Consider the following 17,851-nt stretch of genomic DNA (forward strand, 5'->3'; position numbering starts at 1 on the left):
TCTCTAAAGGTGTATCATACCATGTCAGAACAAGTTAATATAGAAAATATAGATTAAAATTTATTTTCACATTGTAAGAGACAAGTTAGTGAATTGTTTTAGGTAGCCAGTGGAGTTTACTGTCCAGCAGAAGCACACTGAGAATGAAAAGAAATGCCAACATTCATTGGCATAGTTATTTCCATTAAAATGCCATCTAACATGTCATTGATTAGATCATTCACTGGAATGGGCAGTTTCACTGAACTCTTGAGTTGGGCTAGGTCTCCCATTTATCTTTAAGTAGCTTCGAAAGTTGCTAGTCAAAATATCAACACTGTTGTCTTCCCACAGATATTGTCAGACCTGCTGAGTTTTTCCTGCATTCTCTGGTTTTAAATAGAACCCGTTGCAGGTGGATGTGAGTGTTTTTATGGCACAATTGCAAAGAATATCAGAGTTATTCCCATCTAATATTTATCCCTCAACCAACATTACAAAAATATAAATTATCTGGTTATTATCACACTTCTGTTTTGGGAGCTTACAAAGTGCAGATGGTTGCTGCATATCTTACATCACAACAGGAACTTCACTTTAAAAGGTACTTAATTGACTCAAAAACAGATTTTGAGCTAAGGGGTGCTATTAAAATTGCATTATATCTATTGCTTTTGTTTATCCATTCACAGGATGAGGGCATCGCTGGCTAGGCCAGCATTTACTGCCCATCCTGAGAGTCAATCACATTGCTGTGGGTCTAGAGTGACGTGTCGGCCAGACCAGGTATGGATGGCAGTTTTCTTTCTCTAATAGACGTTAGTGAACAAGATGGGCTTTTCCTGACAATCGACAATGATTTTATGATCATCATTAGACTCTTAATTCCAGATTCCTTTTCGTTAATGAATTCAAATTCTACCATCTGCCGTGGTAGGATTTGAACTCAGGCACTCAGAACATTAGCTGGGTTTCTGGATTAACAGTCTAGCAATAATACCACTAGACCATTGCGTCCCATTCATTTAGCATACATACCTACATATTAAATAATAAGCTGCCACCTGTACCCTTTACTTTTGTAACCAGCTTACAAGTTCAAACCACTAGAGCTAAATATTATCTTTTTTTACAAATATACATGCAGCTCTCTTATCAGACCTAAACCCTGATTCAATAAGCTTGACATTCAAGACGTTTGATTATCAAAGTATCAGCTGATAATAATTATGAACATGTCAACTCAATGTGTTCTTTCACAAGGACGTATTCATGATAATAATAAAATGTGATATAGCAGTTACGATTATTTGCCTATTTGAACAATGGAATGGGTTGATACAGAATAGTATAAAAACATCAAGAGCATTCAAAAGTCTCACTGAAGGCCTGAAAAGTACCAGACAAGATGAAGTGGCTGGTCGTTGTACTCGCTTGTGTTCAACTCTCTGAGTGTTTAGTCAGGTGAGTAATCAAGTAGGCAGTTCTGATGAGCAGTCACACTTGCAATGTTAACTTTGTTTCTCTCTTCACAGGTGCTGCCAGATCTGTTAAATATTGCCAGCAGTGTTTTTTTCATTTGACAGGATACTGATAGGATATTATTTTATGTGTATCTATGCATTTGAATTTTCAATTATATGCATTGTCTCTTTGTCCCGCGTTTTCTCCCAAATAGGTTCCGGAGATGATAGCTTTTGGTTCTCTTCTCCGACATATTTCCAACCAAAATAGTCCCCCCGTATTGTAAATGTTCAATATACCTTTAACAACATATTTTTCCTGTATTAATTGTTCACCTGCTTCTGACAATCTCCTTCCATTGCAGAGAAATATCGGGTCAACACTAAATCATCAAAACCATCGTCAGCCTTGAATCCTAGATTCGCAATTGAGTAACTAACACAATATGATTGTGCTAATGTTCCTCTTGCTTTGTGCACCTCCCATACAGCTGTAACCTTGTACGCCTCACTCTGTCTAAGCACCCTACGCTCCGAATGTCCTTGTTTGCTATGATCTGCCTGTGCTGCTCGCAAAACAAAGCCTTTCACTGTACTTAGGCACATGTGACTACAGTAAATCAAATCAAATGTCTTTTTTTCTTGTTTGGTGCAAACGTTCTGTGCTCTACATGGGAGGAGATTCTGGAAGAATTTTTAGGATGTACTTTTGTTATCACATCATCTGAAATAGTCCATGCTTTCCCAGTTTTCATGATTTGTAACGAAAGTGTGAAATAGCTTGGACATTTAACAAAGTACATGAACAAAATGTTGTACTGGCAGTATGTTCTTTTGATACTTTCCTTTTAGCTTCAGCATCAAAGCTGGGATTCTTGGTCATTTTCCTTAGGGTTATTTGTAGGATCTTACATGCAAAATGACTGTTGTACTTGCCCATCTAACAAACAATAATGGTGCTTTACAAACCCATACAATCTTTGTATATTCAAATAAGGACCTCATTTTTAAATTTATTTTTGCTTCCTGGTATCTTTTGGAGTTTAGAAGAGTCAGAGGTGACTTAATTGAAACATATAAGAACCTGAGGGGGCTTGACTAGGTGAATGTTAAAAGATACTTTCCTGTTGTGGGAGAAACTAGAACTAGGGGTTTAAAAATAACCAATTATAAGAGATGAGGAAACAATTTTTTTCTTTTAGTAGTTTGAGAGTCTATGGAATTTCTCAAAAGGGAATATTTTTAAAGGAGGAGTAGATGGATTCTTGATTACCACAGGGATCAAAAATTATCAGGGTATGCAGGAATGTGGAGTTGAGGTAAAAGCCAGATCAGCCATGATCTTATTGAATAGAGAAACAGGCTTGATGGGCCGAGTGGCCTGCTCTTGATACTTGTTTCTATGCTTGTGCGGTGAAAGCTGGTTAAATCGGGCACACTTAATGTGTAATGTACCCACTTTGTACCCACCTGGATCTTACTGACTTGAATACCTTTCCTGACCAGTAAGCTCCACTTTAAGTACACATGTTGTGCTCCAGAGATACCAAGCCAGTGATTTTAATCTAAAGTCTGAACGAGAGAGTTGGGTGACTCCCCTGTCAGACACCTGCCACGGGTTTGGTCAAGACCATCAAAGACCCAGGAAGGTCAGTTCTTGTCTTTTTTAATTGGTAAGTGTCCACGTAGCCCAGCAGCAACTTTGTTCTTCCAAGCCTCATCAAGAAACATTAACTCACCCTTCCCCTTGCTTTTCCCGAACCCCTTCCCAAAGATGGTAGCAAACTCCCCCCAGTTGCCCATCACTTCAACAGCTCACTGCTTAGCTAACTGCCTGGACAATGGTAACAGCCTCCTGATTTTCTAATTTACATAACTCCTTTTTGCCCATGCAAACATTCCTGCAAGATTTGGACAACGGCCCTGAAATCTGAATTTGGAAGTGAGACCCAGGAGTTAAAATGTCTCCAAGCATAGATCTGTCTATCTCCTCAGATTCCCACAGTCCAAAGTACTTGCCCTACATCGAGGCTGTAGCGTTTTCAACAAAGTTGGCCAGGTGGATCTTATTGAGTATGAGTTCCCTGATTGGGGCTGTTAACCTGGGCCAATCAGGGAGTCCTGGCTGACAGATACAAACAGAAGTGTCAGGGATTCACCTCACTCTAGGGACTAGCTCTGGGCCAGCTGGTCATGCTAGCACTGTGCATGCTTAAAAAAAGGGTGACTTGGTGATAGAGTACCAAGCTCCATGGAGTTATTTCAGAGGCCAAGCTCTTTCTTGATCTTTTATGCCCACATTAAAGAAATATGCAGTTTGCGTGCTGTGAATTATTTGGAGAGGTTGGATTGGCTGGGAGAGTTGAAGGCAAAGGGGTGATGTTATAGAGGTTTATAAAATCATGATGGGCATAGATCAGGTAAATAGTCAAGGTCTTCTTCCCAGAGTAGGGGGTGCCAAGGCTAGAAGGCATAGGTTTAAGGTGAGAGGGAAGATTTAAAAGGGACCTAAGTGGCAACTTTGTTCACACAGAGGGTGGCATGTGGATGGAAGAAGCAATCAGAGGAAGTGGCAGTGGTGGGTATAATTGCAGCATTTAAAAGATACTTGGACTGGGTACATGGATAGAAAAGGATTAGAGGGATATAGGCCAAAAGCAGGTAAATAGTACTAGTTCAGTTTGAGAAACCTGGCTGGCATGGATGAGTTGGATCGAAAGGTTTGTTCCTGTACTGTACGACTTCATTACTCTATAACACTGGTATTTTTCACCATTGTTATTACACCCTGTAGATTCATTGAAAGAGCTGAACAGGTTGCTCTCACTGTCGATTCAAGACCAACAGTTTGTCCTGTTTCTCTTCACAGGGTTCCGTTGACGAAGGGCAAATCTGCCCGGCAGGCTCTACAAGAACGTGGGCTTCTTGGTGAATTACTAAAGAATCACCCATACAATCCATACACCAAATATGCAGGCTACTTCAATGGGCAGACCATGTCTACAGAGCCACTCATGAACTACTTGGATGTAAGTAGTCCTTGCCAAGGGAAAAGCAACAGCTCTAGGAGGGCATTTAGGGGCAACTTCACAGTCCTGGTCGGAGTCAAAATTAAGAGAAGGCTAGAGGGGCAATGCTAGCAAGTAGCAGCTGACCAACTCAAATTTGGCATTGGACCTCACTTGTTCCTGAATGCACACATTTTTATTTTTGGCACAACTAAGGCAATTTAGGATTGGTGACAAAGTACAAAAAATAGATGAGTCCAGCCCCAACAACACTCAAGAGGCTTGACACCATCCAGGACAAAGCAGCCTGGAATTCCCTCCCTAAGGTGGACTGTAACAGTTCAAGGACAACCAGGGATGAGCAATAAATGCTTTCCAACCAGTGACGCTCAGTCCCACAAAAGGACACAACAAAGAATAGGAGCGGGCCATTCAGCCATTCCAGCCTACTTCCCATTTACTTTGGTCATGGCTGATCACCCAACTCAGAGCCCGGTTCCTGCTTTCTCTCTACATTATACTCACTGTAACAAGGTCAGCCTGCTGGACCTCATAGAAAATTACAATAGATTGATAAATAATTTGGTTAGGGGGAGAAACAGCAAAGATTAAATTGGGAGGTGGGCATAATTATAAGAATGGAAAATTTGTGATCTTCGAGGAGCAGTGGAGTTGTGAGACGGTGCAGATGCCGGTAAAAGAATGTCACAGTTAGAGAAAAGTAACTGAAAGAAGAGACTTTAGAGCAGATTTTAATCCCCAGCAGAAAGCTTGTGGAGACCATTTTTCAGATCTCCCTGCACTAGGATGTTTGAATTGAGACCGAGGCAGATTTGAGCTGTTGAATCTCATCTGGATGCTGCCACCTAGCTGCTCAGCTGTGTGGTGTGTGGAATAAGTATAAGGGCGAAGCGAGGGTGTAAGGGTGAAGATTTGGAAGCCCAATGCTCTCCGGCCAGCATTAGGGGCCAGCCTATTGCCAGCATCAGGAGATCCAGAGATCTGGTTAAGTTCTGGAGGGAATTAGTTTGGCAAAACACTCACAGCCTGCTGCAACTGAGGTTCCAACTTTCCAGGGGGGTGATCTAGAGGATACTGTGCTTCCTCCTGGCCCAACTTGTGTGAGTTTTGATTTGAATTTAACTTCTGTAGCCATGCTACCTGATCAGCAAATGCAACCGTCTGGAAAGTGACAGGTCGTCCACTGAGGAGGACGCAACTTAGATTTATTAATGAGGTTCCCTTGAATACCAGCAGAAGCTTCACGTGCCATGAGAACCAGTAACATATTAATGGGAATAGACAGAAATCGATCCACTGGATTTTAACTGCTCCAACAGTTAGAGGGAAAAGACCCATGTAAGACTTTAGTTCTTGAGTGTTGTTTGTTATGAATTTTCTCAAAGAGTGGAGTTTGTGATCTAGAAAATCCTACCAATCGTGGTTGCTCAGATATGGAGGAGTAGAATAATTAAATGATTTGGAAATGAGGGTGAGGAAAACAATAAGCTGGAGCAATGTGGCTGTGGTAAGGACAGAGGAGCCCAGCTGTCAGGAACTTGGGATGACAGTTCAACTACAAAGTTCAGAACCATCTGAAAGTTGTGAAGATTGGAGAAATAGCTGTATTTAAGAAATCGAGGTGATGAAGACATGAGTTAAGGATATTAAGGATTTAGCACCTATCGCAGAGTGAAATAAGTGACATGAGCTATCTTGAGCTTTCGTATGACATTTTTGTCTTATTTGGGATAAGGAAATCAGGTTAATGTTGAGCATAACTGTGCATTGTATGCAGCTGATAGAGGCTGGCTGGACGCTGAGCCAACTGACAGATTGCAATAAGTTTGCCATCACAACTTAAGGAAAGTGGCTTTCGTTCTGCTAAATCCAAGGTTAAACCATGAGCCAACAATCACAAGGCAGCAACAGCGGTAAGATAGCAGTGGTGCCAGAGAGATAGCTGACATTGGTGGCCAACTACAAACTTACCCGCTGCTTGGAATAGTACCCACAGGACAAAAACACTCTCTATTCTCAATTGTACGAGTCCTTCTGTTCCTGTAATAGGATGCACTGGTTTGCCAGATACCACACATGCAGAAAACTTGGGCAGATTCCTACAGAAGCACATGGAGATCCTCAAACCATAGTTGCTTCTTGAACTGCACCTCAACAGAGATTGATAGGTTCCTTGTTAGTTAGGGGATCAAATGTAACAGGGAGAAGGCAGGAGAATGGGGTTGAGAAATGTATTGGCCATGACCAAATGTTGGAAGAGACTCAATAGACCAAATGGCTAATTCTGGTCATTCTGTACACCGCAGTACAACAAGAAGACAATCCCCTCAGTGTGTCTATAAATAATGAAACAGAGTTTCACAACCTTTAATCAATTCTAACTTGTCTTGTTTCATCTGCTAAAATATTCCTACAGATGTCATATTATGGAACAATTAGCATCGGAACACCACCACAGAGTTTCACCGTCATCTTTGACACTGGTTCATCAAATCTTTGGGTCCCTTCGGTTTACTGTTCCAGCCAATCATGCAGTAAGCATTCTTAAGCCGTCTTCCTAACTTTTCGTTAGCATATTCGCCCATTATGAGAGATCTGGGCATTTTTTGGGGAAGTGAACAATGGATTGATCACAATATACAGGGAACACAAACTTGCCGAAAGTAGTTTAAGAGGTTCAAGTGTCGGAAATAATTGGGAGACCCAGAATGTTGATTCAAAAGGCAGAATCTCCTTGAAACATTAGTGTCAAGTCAATCAGGCAGCTGTGAGGCCAGCCGCCAGACTTCCTCTGGAATTAAAACCCCTGGGGTGAAGGTTCTGCCTAGGGAGAGCTCCCAACCAATCAGAAGCCAGCAACACTTGCGCTTAGCGGTGGAGATCACTGCTGAACTCATCCCAAGACCAGCCCAGCTCATTCCCACCTCCTTGACTTGTCCATCTTTTCTCCCACCTATCCACCCCTCCCACCTCACTGACCAACCCCCAGCTTCACCTATCAGCCTCACCCCCACCTCCTTGACACGTCCGTCTTCTCTCTACCTATCTGCTCCTTTATCCACCTTCCATCATCGTCTCCCCCCTCTCTATTTATTTCAGAGTCCACTTCCCCTCCCCAATTTCTGAAGAAGGGTCCAAACCCGAAAAGTCAGCTTTCCTGCTTCTCTGATGCTGCCTGGCCTGCTGTGTTCATCCAGCTGCACAATTTGTTATCCCAGATTCCAACATCGGCAGTTCCTAATATCTCTATTGTGACAAAAAAAATGTGCTTTGAATCAATTGGCTCTCACTCCGCAAATTAAGTTTAAATCAAGTCCACAAAGTTGCACTTATCTGGTGGCATTTGTGCCTCTGAGACAGAAGGTCATGTGTTCGGGTTTTGCTTCAAAGACTTAAGAAGGAAATATCTGGCTGGCATTCTAGTGCAAAATTGAGGGAATGCTGCCATGTTACCACCACTGTCTTCTGCATGAGACATTGAACTGTTTGGCCTCAGGCAGGCCAAAAAAAAATTCCATAGCACTATTTCTATGAAGAGCAAGCGAGCTCACTCCAGCATGCTGGCCGATATCAAACCTGCAATAAAAGATGACAAATAGATCATCTGGTCATTTTCGTATTGTTGTTAGTGGATGCTTGCTGTGCACAAATTGGTTGCTACACTTCTGATATTACAACAGTGGCTACAACTTTAAATGATTTCCCTGGCTGTAAAGCATGTTGGCATGCCCTGTGGTTGTGAAAGGCAACATGTGCATGCAAGTTTTGTGTTTACAATGATAGTAAAAGTTCTCCCACATAAAAACGACTTGGATTGCCTGACCTCTTTCTAAGTAATCGTTAACTTGTGGGACATGGGATAATACTGGTAAAGAATGGCATTATCCGATTAGCTCATACACAAAGCCATATGATGATTCTGATAAGAATGGTGTGCTGGAGGTTGGTTTGCTTGGATGGTTAGTTTGTGACGTAGAGAGAGGCCAATGGTGTGGGTTCAATACCCATACTAGCCAAAGTTGTCATGATGGCTTCTCCTGCTCTCCCCTTGCCATACAGGTGAACCAGTTATCTCTCTTTCTCTCTAATGACAGAGCAGCCCTATGATGTGGTAAGACCACGGTGATAAGATTAGATAAGAGGCTCTACAAGATCTTTGAGCTCTTGTTAATATTGTTGGTTGTAAATGAGTCCATTTGCTCATATCAACGGGGCGGTGATGGCTCACTGCATTAAAACGATACTATTAATCCAGAGACCCAGATAATGTTCTAGGGACTTGAGGTCAAATTCCACCAATGCAGATGATGGAATTTGAATTCAATGAAAATCCAGAATTAAGATTCTGATGATAGCTATGAAACAACTGCCTGGTTCATGAATACTTCTTCAGGAAAGAAACTGCAGTCCGTACCTGGTCTGGCTAACATGTGACTCTAGACCTAGAGCAATGTTTTTGACATTTAGCTGCCCGTGAGGGATCGGAAATAAATGCTGACCTAGTCAATGATGCCCATTTCTGTGAATGAATGTATTACATCCCTCATTTAATGAGTGTGCAATTCAACAGAAACAAATGGTGCTAATAACAGTTATACAGCAATATTTATGAATGGCCTATGCTTGACTCAGTTATGAAATTAAATGACCAATTGATTAAGTTGTTTACCTTTACAGCAAACCACAAGAAATTTTCACCAAGCAGGTCCTCAACATTCCAGGCAACAAAAAAACCACTCTCTATTCAGTATGGTACAGGCAGCATGACTGGGATCCTGGGCTACGACACAGTCACTGTACGTATAATGTAACTTTTACTGATAATGTCATAATCAAACAGTATCAACATTTTTCAACTGTTCATACAAATGTAACTTCCCTGAATATTAAAATCTTGTGATATTTGATGCAAATCGATAAATTGACAAGTAACGGTTTGGACCGGACAAATAAATACTATTGCTTCCCAAGGCAGGCCAGAGTAAATTCTTCGAAGTAACTCATCCCCTGGCTCTCTGCTACACAGCCAATGATGCGCCAGGTTTCTGAGAAGGTTGAGTTGTTGAGAATTTTCAACTTGTACATCAATACTGAAAACTGACTTTTATCACTGTGTAAAAGTGTCAATTGGAGGAACAGCGATCAATTTAACTTAATACAAACAAAGTATTGCATTATCTGGAGATCTGGAATTAATACAAAATGTGCTTTAGAAACATTTCAATGGAGAGAGAAAACAGAGTTAACCTTTCAATTGTAATATTACTTGTTTAGAAAAGATTCACCTTGGTCTTAAAATCATTATTCTGTTTCTCTCCTCACTGACCATGTCAGGCTTGCTGAGTTTCTCTAGGACTTTCTGTTTTATTTGTTGTTATTAGTAATTCCATTATGTTAGATTTTCCTATTACTTTAGTATTCATTCATTTAAGTTCATGGCCTGGATAACAAAATGATTTATTGATGACTCTCACGATAGTAACTCCTCAGAATAAATTGTGCTTTTCTCTTGCTTCTAGGTAGCAAATATTGCTGTCAAAGAGCAGGAATTTGGGCTAAGTGAGATTGAACCTGGGAGCACATTCTATTATGCTCCATTTGATGGAATCCTGGGTCTGGCCTATCCAGACATTGCAGCATCTCACGTCACACCTGTGTTTGATAACATGATGTCCGAGAACCTGGTCGAACAGGACCTGTTTGCTTTCTACCTCACTAGGTATGTTTTCACACCCTGTTTAACATGGGGGATTAACTTAATGTCACCATGTAACCATTTCTTTTTAAAAAACAATTACGACAACATGCATCTTTGTGTTTCTCCAGCAACTGAAATGAATGGTTTCCATAATCAGGTGGCCTCTATCTTCAAGCAAACTTCAAAACACATCCTCGTGAACTAAATTGAACTCTTTTAGATTTTGTTGAATTGCTTTACCGATCCAGAACAGGAAATTGGATCATTGTAATTTCTTCCAGGCATTTTGAAAAGGAGTCAGTTGAATTTCAACCAGCATTTCTTGAATTGAGCAAAATGTTGTCTGATTTTCAATGGCTAACGATAACACATTATGCAAGCCCCACCCCACCCAAGAGAACTCTGGCATTTCTGAAGCTCTGTCCATGCTCTTCAATATCAGACAGGGCGCTGCTGAAATTAACATTCAGATTCAATTGTTTTTACAGACAGGTTGAACAGTCCGGAAGTGAAGTTGTTTTTGGTGGAGTTGATCCAAACCACTACACCGGCCAAATTAACTGGGTGCCCGTCACTCAGGAAGGTTACTGGCAAATCCAACTGGACAGGTTAGCGAACAATTTATTTTATAATTGACATGCGTGCTATAACAATCACATTGCAAGGCATACCTTTGTAGTGGAAATATTAGATACAATGGAGTAGCAGCTCAGGTCCAGGTAGTGAGGTACTGAACTACCCAGAGAACTAGCCAATTAATGGGTACCCTCTGGGTTATAATTGAACCATTGTTTAAATCCAGGCTGGGGAAGCAAAAATTCAATTCATTTGATGATAAACTTATTGCAGACTGTATTGCACACCAAGAGGATTTACTCAGAATATTTGGACAATAATGTGCCAAGTATCCAACCTGCATGACCTGCGTCCATTAAAATGAAACGAACAAAATGAATTAAATAGCCAGTGTTTATGGGGTGAGTAAAGGTGTGGTGGTTTTGTTGCATCTGCTCTGCTGGAATTCAAAATGCTGCAATGGGCCTACCTCAGGCTTCAATATCCCCTGCTCACAATATGTCTGGAAGAGGGCAGCTCACGGCCTCCTTCTCAAGGATAGCTCAGGATGGACAATACATGCTGGAGCAGACAATGGGCCCCATCTCCCATGAGTCCCAAGACTAGTATGTGTAAACGTGACCTCACTGAACCATAATGTCATGAATTAGAGCAGGTATCTGGGCCTGTACCAAACAGAATGCCAAAGTGTTTACCACATAGATGCCATAAAAAAAGGAGCATCAAATTTTTGATGCTATAGCCCCAGATGGAGCTCGCCTGATGTCACAGTAGGATTCGTTCTGTGCCACTGCCTAACCACTGTTTGAAACTCCCAGAACCCTTTCTAACCCCCTACCTTCTGACTGTTCCTCGGGAGGCAACCAGGCCTAAATTCATGGTTCAAGTTTGATGAGATGTCGATGGGCTGCCAGCACCAAGTTGGATTAACGAAGTCTAATTGCAGGCTAGATTCAAGCTCCCAGTTTGGAACACATGCTGCATCCAAATCTCAGCCATGGTGCCCTAGAGCAGGTACAGCAAATGTGTAAACCATTTTGAAATTCCAATATCCACCACTGTGGGCATAAATGCATGCCACTGGTATACATAACTCCAGTCACTGCAAGCCAATTAGATATAGACCCTACTGCTAAGGTGTCTACATTGTCATGAACTGTCTTGAAAACAAAACAATTTCCAGTGAGAAAATGAAAGCTGGAACTTTGATGGCCAGCTTATATATTCATGAGGATAAATTGTCAGAGCAATATGTTGGAAAAAATACCAGCCTGGTGCGACAGGCAGCTGGGTGGTCCATGTTGCTACTTTATAATCCAGGTGACAATTTTTACATTTACCTGCCCAAGGCTGTAAATAATGAGTTAGTTAATAGTGAGGGGATGGTGCTGTAGCTGGCAGAGGGTCAGTGATATAAAAGTAGGAAGAATTCTGTAGGTGCCTTTCCTGGCAGTGACCTACCCTCCCACAAACTGGCAGTGCAAATTTATACATCATGAGAGCTGTCAGGTGACCAGCCGACCCTTGCATCGGTTGAGACTCATATTAACGGCCTCTTCCCTGCGCCCCCACATAAACTTTCCCAAAGTAGGTAGCATTCTTTTCCCAATAACTTATTTTATGTTCAGTTGAGTGAGATTATTCAAGACAGAATTTGATAGATTTTTGGGTTTCAGGAGAATTTCGGGTACGGGGATAAAAGGAGAGGTGAAGTTGAGGTCAACAATTTAAATTCTTGAATGGTTGAACAGATTTGAGGGGGGTGGGTGCTCTGATTTTTAAATTCTCATCCATATAAGGAGGTGGGACAGATGACCGAATGCTTGGTCAGAAGGATAGATCTTAAGGAATGCATGAGACATGGAAAGAATGTATTTAATTAACAGTAACCATCTTTTCTTCTTTCAGGGTGACAATCAATGGTCAGGTTGTGGACTGCAGTGGGGGCTGTCAGGCCATTGTCGATACTGGCACTTCCCTGCTTACTGGCCCCAGTGAATCCATTAGCATTATCCAACAGTACATTGGTGCAACTCAAGGATACTATGGCCAGGTAACCACCTGTGAAAGCTTCACAGATTTCATTTTATAATCAGTCAGAAGATATTTTATAATCAATCTGATCAGAGGTGTTATTACGCATCTCTGAAGCAGATGGGATGGAACTCGGGTTCAGAGGTCAAGTCAATACGACTTCACCACGAAAGCCCTTTCAAGGAGGTTCTATTGATTCTATTTATTTTGTAGTATTTATATTTTGATGTGTATGTCTATGCTTTGTTTAAAAGATTAATTTTAGTTAAGAAGAAACCTTTAGAAGCTAAATACATCAGTGAAGTTGTCATTGTGTTCCATTATTATTTTGCAGTGTAGAATGCTTTTGAAGCACAATAAGATACAAGAGGGAGAAATGGGTAATGACAGGGATTAGCGTCCGGGGGGACCCATACCTTTTCTCGGGCTATGTCACTGAACATGTGAAAGAGAAGCTACAAAGTTACATCCGGCCATATAAATCTGGAGGCTGAGTTGGTAGGGCCCCAAGCTAGTTGTCCAATCTGTTGCTATTCACTCTGAAGCATGTAGATCTCACATTACTACTGACTTTCACAATCCAGATTCTGATTTGAACCTAAATGACATAAAAGGGTTAAAAATAAACCTCCACTATTTGGTCGATGAATCCTGTTATCAAAAGAATCTTGTCAGTCTCAGTCAAGTACCTCGATGGACATGGAATTTCAGCCTTAACCTTGCCACTGATTTATCTTAATGCCAGTCTCATGCTGAGAAGCCACAAGATATTTGTTCTGTGCCACGACAGTGTGGGTATTGAAATTAGGATTCAGGCAACATACTGGAGCAGAACAACAGGGTCTTTATGATATACCCAGCTCTACTGTTTTGAAGAAGGCCCTCCAGATTTAAAGCATTAACTCTGCTTTTGTCGACAGATGCTGTCAGATTTCTCAGCTTTTCAAACAATTTCTGTTTTTATTTTCAATTTCCAACATCTGCAGTTTTTTGGATTTTCTGCTGTCTTTGAGCTGGGAGAGTTTGGATAGGTGCTTGAAAATCCCCCACTTCCCAGCACTAACATCTCTCATCTCATTAGGCATGGATATTAACTTGAAGAGCTAGCAGTGGTGACTCTGGTACCCAACATTCATAGAGAGCTACAAGGTCCAAAAGAATTGCAGTTTAGCACTAACTGAAATGACTAAATTCAACCTGCTAGTTCCATCTGTAAACCAAAGGGAAATACATCAAGCATGTCTACAAATGAAGCTGATCCTGATGTTATGTTGAGGATTTCTGGATCTCTTGGGAAGAGTTGAACTTCAAATTTTTAACATTGAAGGTTTGGGAAAGGATAAGAAAATTCGCAGTATGGAGAATGTCCAATGGAGAATCAATGTCAGGATAGCTTGAGAAAGCAGGCTCCTGATAGGTGAATATGAGCATTGTTAGTGATCACGGCATCTGATGTATTCTATACCAGAAAGCTCACTGGTAAAGGGCAGAACCAGTGCCTCACCTTTTCAAAACTAACAAGCTTTTATTTAAATAATTAAACATTATAAACGTACACATCAAAACCCAACAATCCCAGCTTTTTCTTCTCCAAATATATAGGTGGGAGCATAAATGAATCCTAACTTAATATCCACCTATCGTTAAATGATTGTTACAAAAGTAACACTACACCCTCAAAGAGAGGCCAAAATGAACAATAGTTTTAAACAAAAATGCAGATGTATTTTCTTTCTTCACAGAGATAGAGTTATATGTTTCAGTTTTCCCATTAGCAGCTCCTCCACAAAGCCCAGCAACTAATGGCCAATTTTCCTGCATTTAGGGGCAAGTAGAGGTTTTTAATTAAATCTTGCAGTGAACTTCTCACCATTAGGCTGCAGGGAGACTCCTAACACCTAAGTCAACTTTCAGGAGCATCTCAGCACTTGTGCTGCAAAGTAGGTCAAGACACTCTTTAAAAGTGACCAACTGCACATTCAATAACAACATCATTAGTTCTGTTAGTTATTGCTTGCAATTCTTCTTGGAGAGTGCTCTGATCATCCTTATTTTTAATTATTTCACCTATTGTACAGTATTCTGTCAACTGCAATAATCTGCCCAACATGCCGAATGTAGTCTTCACAATCAATGGAATCGATTATCCCCTTACTCCATCTGAATACATAATCCAGGTATGCTTTTGTTTGAATTTGATAATTCTCTTAACAGACTTTTAATAGTTGGGTTATGTTCTCAGACTTCAGTACCCAACAAAGTTGCTTGTCTCTTCATTTTCAGAGAAACTATGTAGAAAATGAATGAACATGTAACAGTTTTGAACATAATTGAAGATAAATTTCCTTATTAATTAATAACAGAAGGGGAGGGTTTTTACATTAGTAATTCTTTAGATATGGGTGTTATTGTCAAGACCAGTATTTATCTCTCATATTCAATTGTCCTAGAGAAGGTGCTGGTGAGATGCTTTCTTGAAGTGCTGCGGTACCTGAGATGCAGGTACATACACAGTGCTGTTAGAAAAGGAGTTCCATGATTTTTGCTCAACAACAATGAAGAGATGATGTTATTTATCTAGGATCAAGATATTCTGTGACATAGTGGAGGGCTTGGGAATAATGCTGTACTCACACACACACCTAATATTCCCAACCTTCTGGATGGTGAAGGCATCATGTTTGAAGTGTGTTGTTGGAAAAGACTTGACAAGTTGGGAAAGTGAATTTTGTAGATTGTGCATAGTGCAGTGACCGTTCACCAATGGTGAAAGGAATGGATGTTTAAAGTGGGCTGTTTTATCCCAGTTGGTGTTGAATATCTTGAATATTGACACAATACGTGCTCAAATATGTGGTGTAAAATAATGCCTGTGGCACAGCACTGGACAGTTTGAAAAACTGATGGACCAAAATATTCGCACTTTTTGTTCACTCCATTAAGTGGAAACCCCAGATAATTATATTTAAATACATTACTCCTGTGTGAAATACAACCTTTCTCAATAATCCAGTCTTTAATAGTGATTAAACATAATTAATCCCTTACTCGGTTTCACCAAAACTTTTTTACCAGCCCTTGTCTGTGAGAGAAGGATTTGCCTTTTTTTTAAAGTAACCTTTTTTCTCATTTCATTGCAAAATTTCTTAACAAACTCAACATGCACAAACATGAGGACTCAACTAAGACCTCGAGTGATAAATTTTCGTTCCTCCCTTAACCTGGAAATTAGCCACTGATAGTTGTCTGGTGATGTGACTTAACAGCTGACAAAATAATGTCGAGAATACAACACATCATTTTCAGTCTGTTAATCAAAAGCTGTTTGATTTAGCACAGAGGAATCACAAAAGGAAAGATATTTTCATTTCTTGTTATTTTGCTCATAGAAGGATTAGTTATGGCAGAGAAATCATTCTGGGGATTAACTCTCACAATTTGCATTTCTTTCAGGACCAGTATGGCTGCATGAGTGGATTTGCCTCTATGTACCTTCCAAGCTCTTCTGGAGGACTCTGGATTCTGGGCGATGTCTTCATTGGGCCATATTATTCCATCTTTGACAGAGGAAACAATCGTGTGGGTTTTGCCAAATCTGTATAATTTAATCATCCAGGATTGCATTTAAAGCCTATTCCAATCCCCTTCAAGCCCTTTCCTCATTCTTCAGCCATGATTGAAGCAATGAAACCACATACTCACAAAAATTTAAGTAAAAGCCTAGGGAGTCTCTGGTCAAAGATTATGCAAATTCATCTGATTATATATGAGATACCGAAAGGCACATTTCTAAACTACCAGCCAATAAGTTGCAACCTCTGCATCAAATTTGAATACAACCTTCAAATACTGAACGCTAAATCCAACAAAATGGCACAACAAATTATGATTTGATTGGATCATCTGCATAGTCAACCTTGGATGATAAATTGCATCATAGACATACTCAGATTTTTATCCTCCTCTCTGACACTTACAATGCTAAATGAAGAGTTGCCTGCTCTAAGAATTAATTGCTCTGGACATTAGACAGTATGAACAAAGATCATTCCAGAGCCAAAAGCCAACTTTATTCCAGATGTTTGCTTTTGAAGAGAATTTAGGCTTATGGGTGGGAAGCATGTTCACAATGTTAGTCAAGCTCATTCATCCCTTTGGACGAAGCTATGTCAACCATTCCTGAATAGTAGGTGAATGATCTTTACACGAGCACATGCTTACACAGCTTTTGTAAATTGATGTTTGGTATTACTCATCATTATCAAACCTGTCTGCATTTTATGATTCATGAGTAGGAAACTCATTATGTCAATTTATTCCCAAGTTGTGAGTGTGATAATGATCTCCGATATGATTTTTAATAAGATCATGCAGCGAGATTTCATCTTGAGGTGCACACTGGATATTTCCTATCTCTTTATTAGCAAATGCAATAAACTTAGACGTATTGCAAACACTTTCCGTTGTTCCTGTTTTTTGTTCTCTCCAATGATGGGCCATGGTGCACTTCTACTAAAAACACATTAGGCTCCATCTGAATAATCAAAAAGAGTAGGCTTCCCTCTCCCCACCATACCACAGCACGCAATGTTCATCATATCAATGTAACCTGTAACTAATTGCTAACATGCAACAGTATATATCTACTTAACTGTAAAACTCTCCTATTTAGACCAGGAAATAGCTTTCCTCTATCACACTGGATCAACTAAAAGAACTCCATGAAGCCTGGTATCCCATCACCAAGTCACGTTTAATTTGCATTGCATAATGCATGACACTGACACAGAGCCAGCTCCCAGAGGGAGCAGCACCTCTGCACGCCTGTTTATATCTGTCAGCCAGGACTCCCTGATTGGACCAGGTTAACAGCCCCAATCAGGAACCTCATGCTATTTGAGATCCACCTGACTGACCTCGTTCCAATCATAACATCCCTCCCCCTCTAAGTCCTGGGATGTAGGTCAGTTTTATTACCTGTGGCTTCTACTGGGACATTTTCACACTGTGCCCGGTTCCTCTGATTCTGCTTGGATACTGGCGGCACGTACCAGACTGTAGCCCACCTCTTT

At 40.6% G+C, this 17,851-nt stretch overlaps 1 protein-coding gene across 1 annotated transcript; it reads left to right on the top strand.

Moving 5' to 3' along the window:
• The first annotated feature begins 1,309 nt into the window (after positions 1-1,309).
• LOC125462897 (pepsin A-like) lies at positions 1,310-17,235 on the top strand. Its single transcript, XM_048553380.2, has 9 exons — positions 1,310-1,443; positions 4,312-4,471; positions 6,888-7,005; positions 9,149-9,267; positions 9,991-10,190; positions 10,658-10,777; positions 12,654-12,798; positions 14,858-14,956; positions 16,233-17,235. Exons 1-9 carry the CDS (start codon positions 1,388-1,390, stop codon positions 16,380-16,382), a joined length of 1,167 nt encoding a protein of 388 aa, XP_048409337.2. The 5' UTR covers positions 1,310-1,387; the 3' UTR covers positions 16,383-17,235.
• Positions 17,236-17,851: the final 616 nt, after the last annotated feature.

Source organism: Stegostoma tigrinum, chromosome 21 (assembly GCF_030684315.1).
Source record: "Stegostoma tigrinum isolate sSteTig4 chromosome 21, sSteTig4.hap1, whole genome shotgun sequence".
NCBI lineage: Eukaryota > Metazoa > Chordata > Chondrichthyes > Orectolobiformes > Stegostomatidae > Stegostoma > Stegostoma tigrinum.

What these genes read in the sequence shown, in the direction of transcription:
- LOC125462897 (XM_048553380.2), top strand. Translation starts at nt 1,388, where the DNA reads ATGAAGTGGCTGGTCGTTGTACTCGCTTGTGTTCAACTCTCTGAGTGT. An exon ending in CACTCATGAACTACTTGGAT is followed by an intron (nt 4,472 to 6,887) that starts GTAAGTAGTCCT and finishes ATATTCCTACAG; the next exon opens with ATGTCATATTATGGAACAAT. An exon ending in CTCAAGGATACTATGGCCAG is followed by an intron (nt 12,799 to 14,857) that starts GTAACCACCTGT and finishes CCTATTGTACAG; the next exon opens with TATTCTGTCAACTGCAATAA.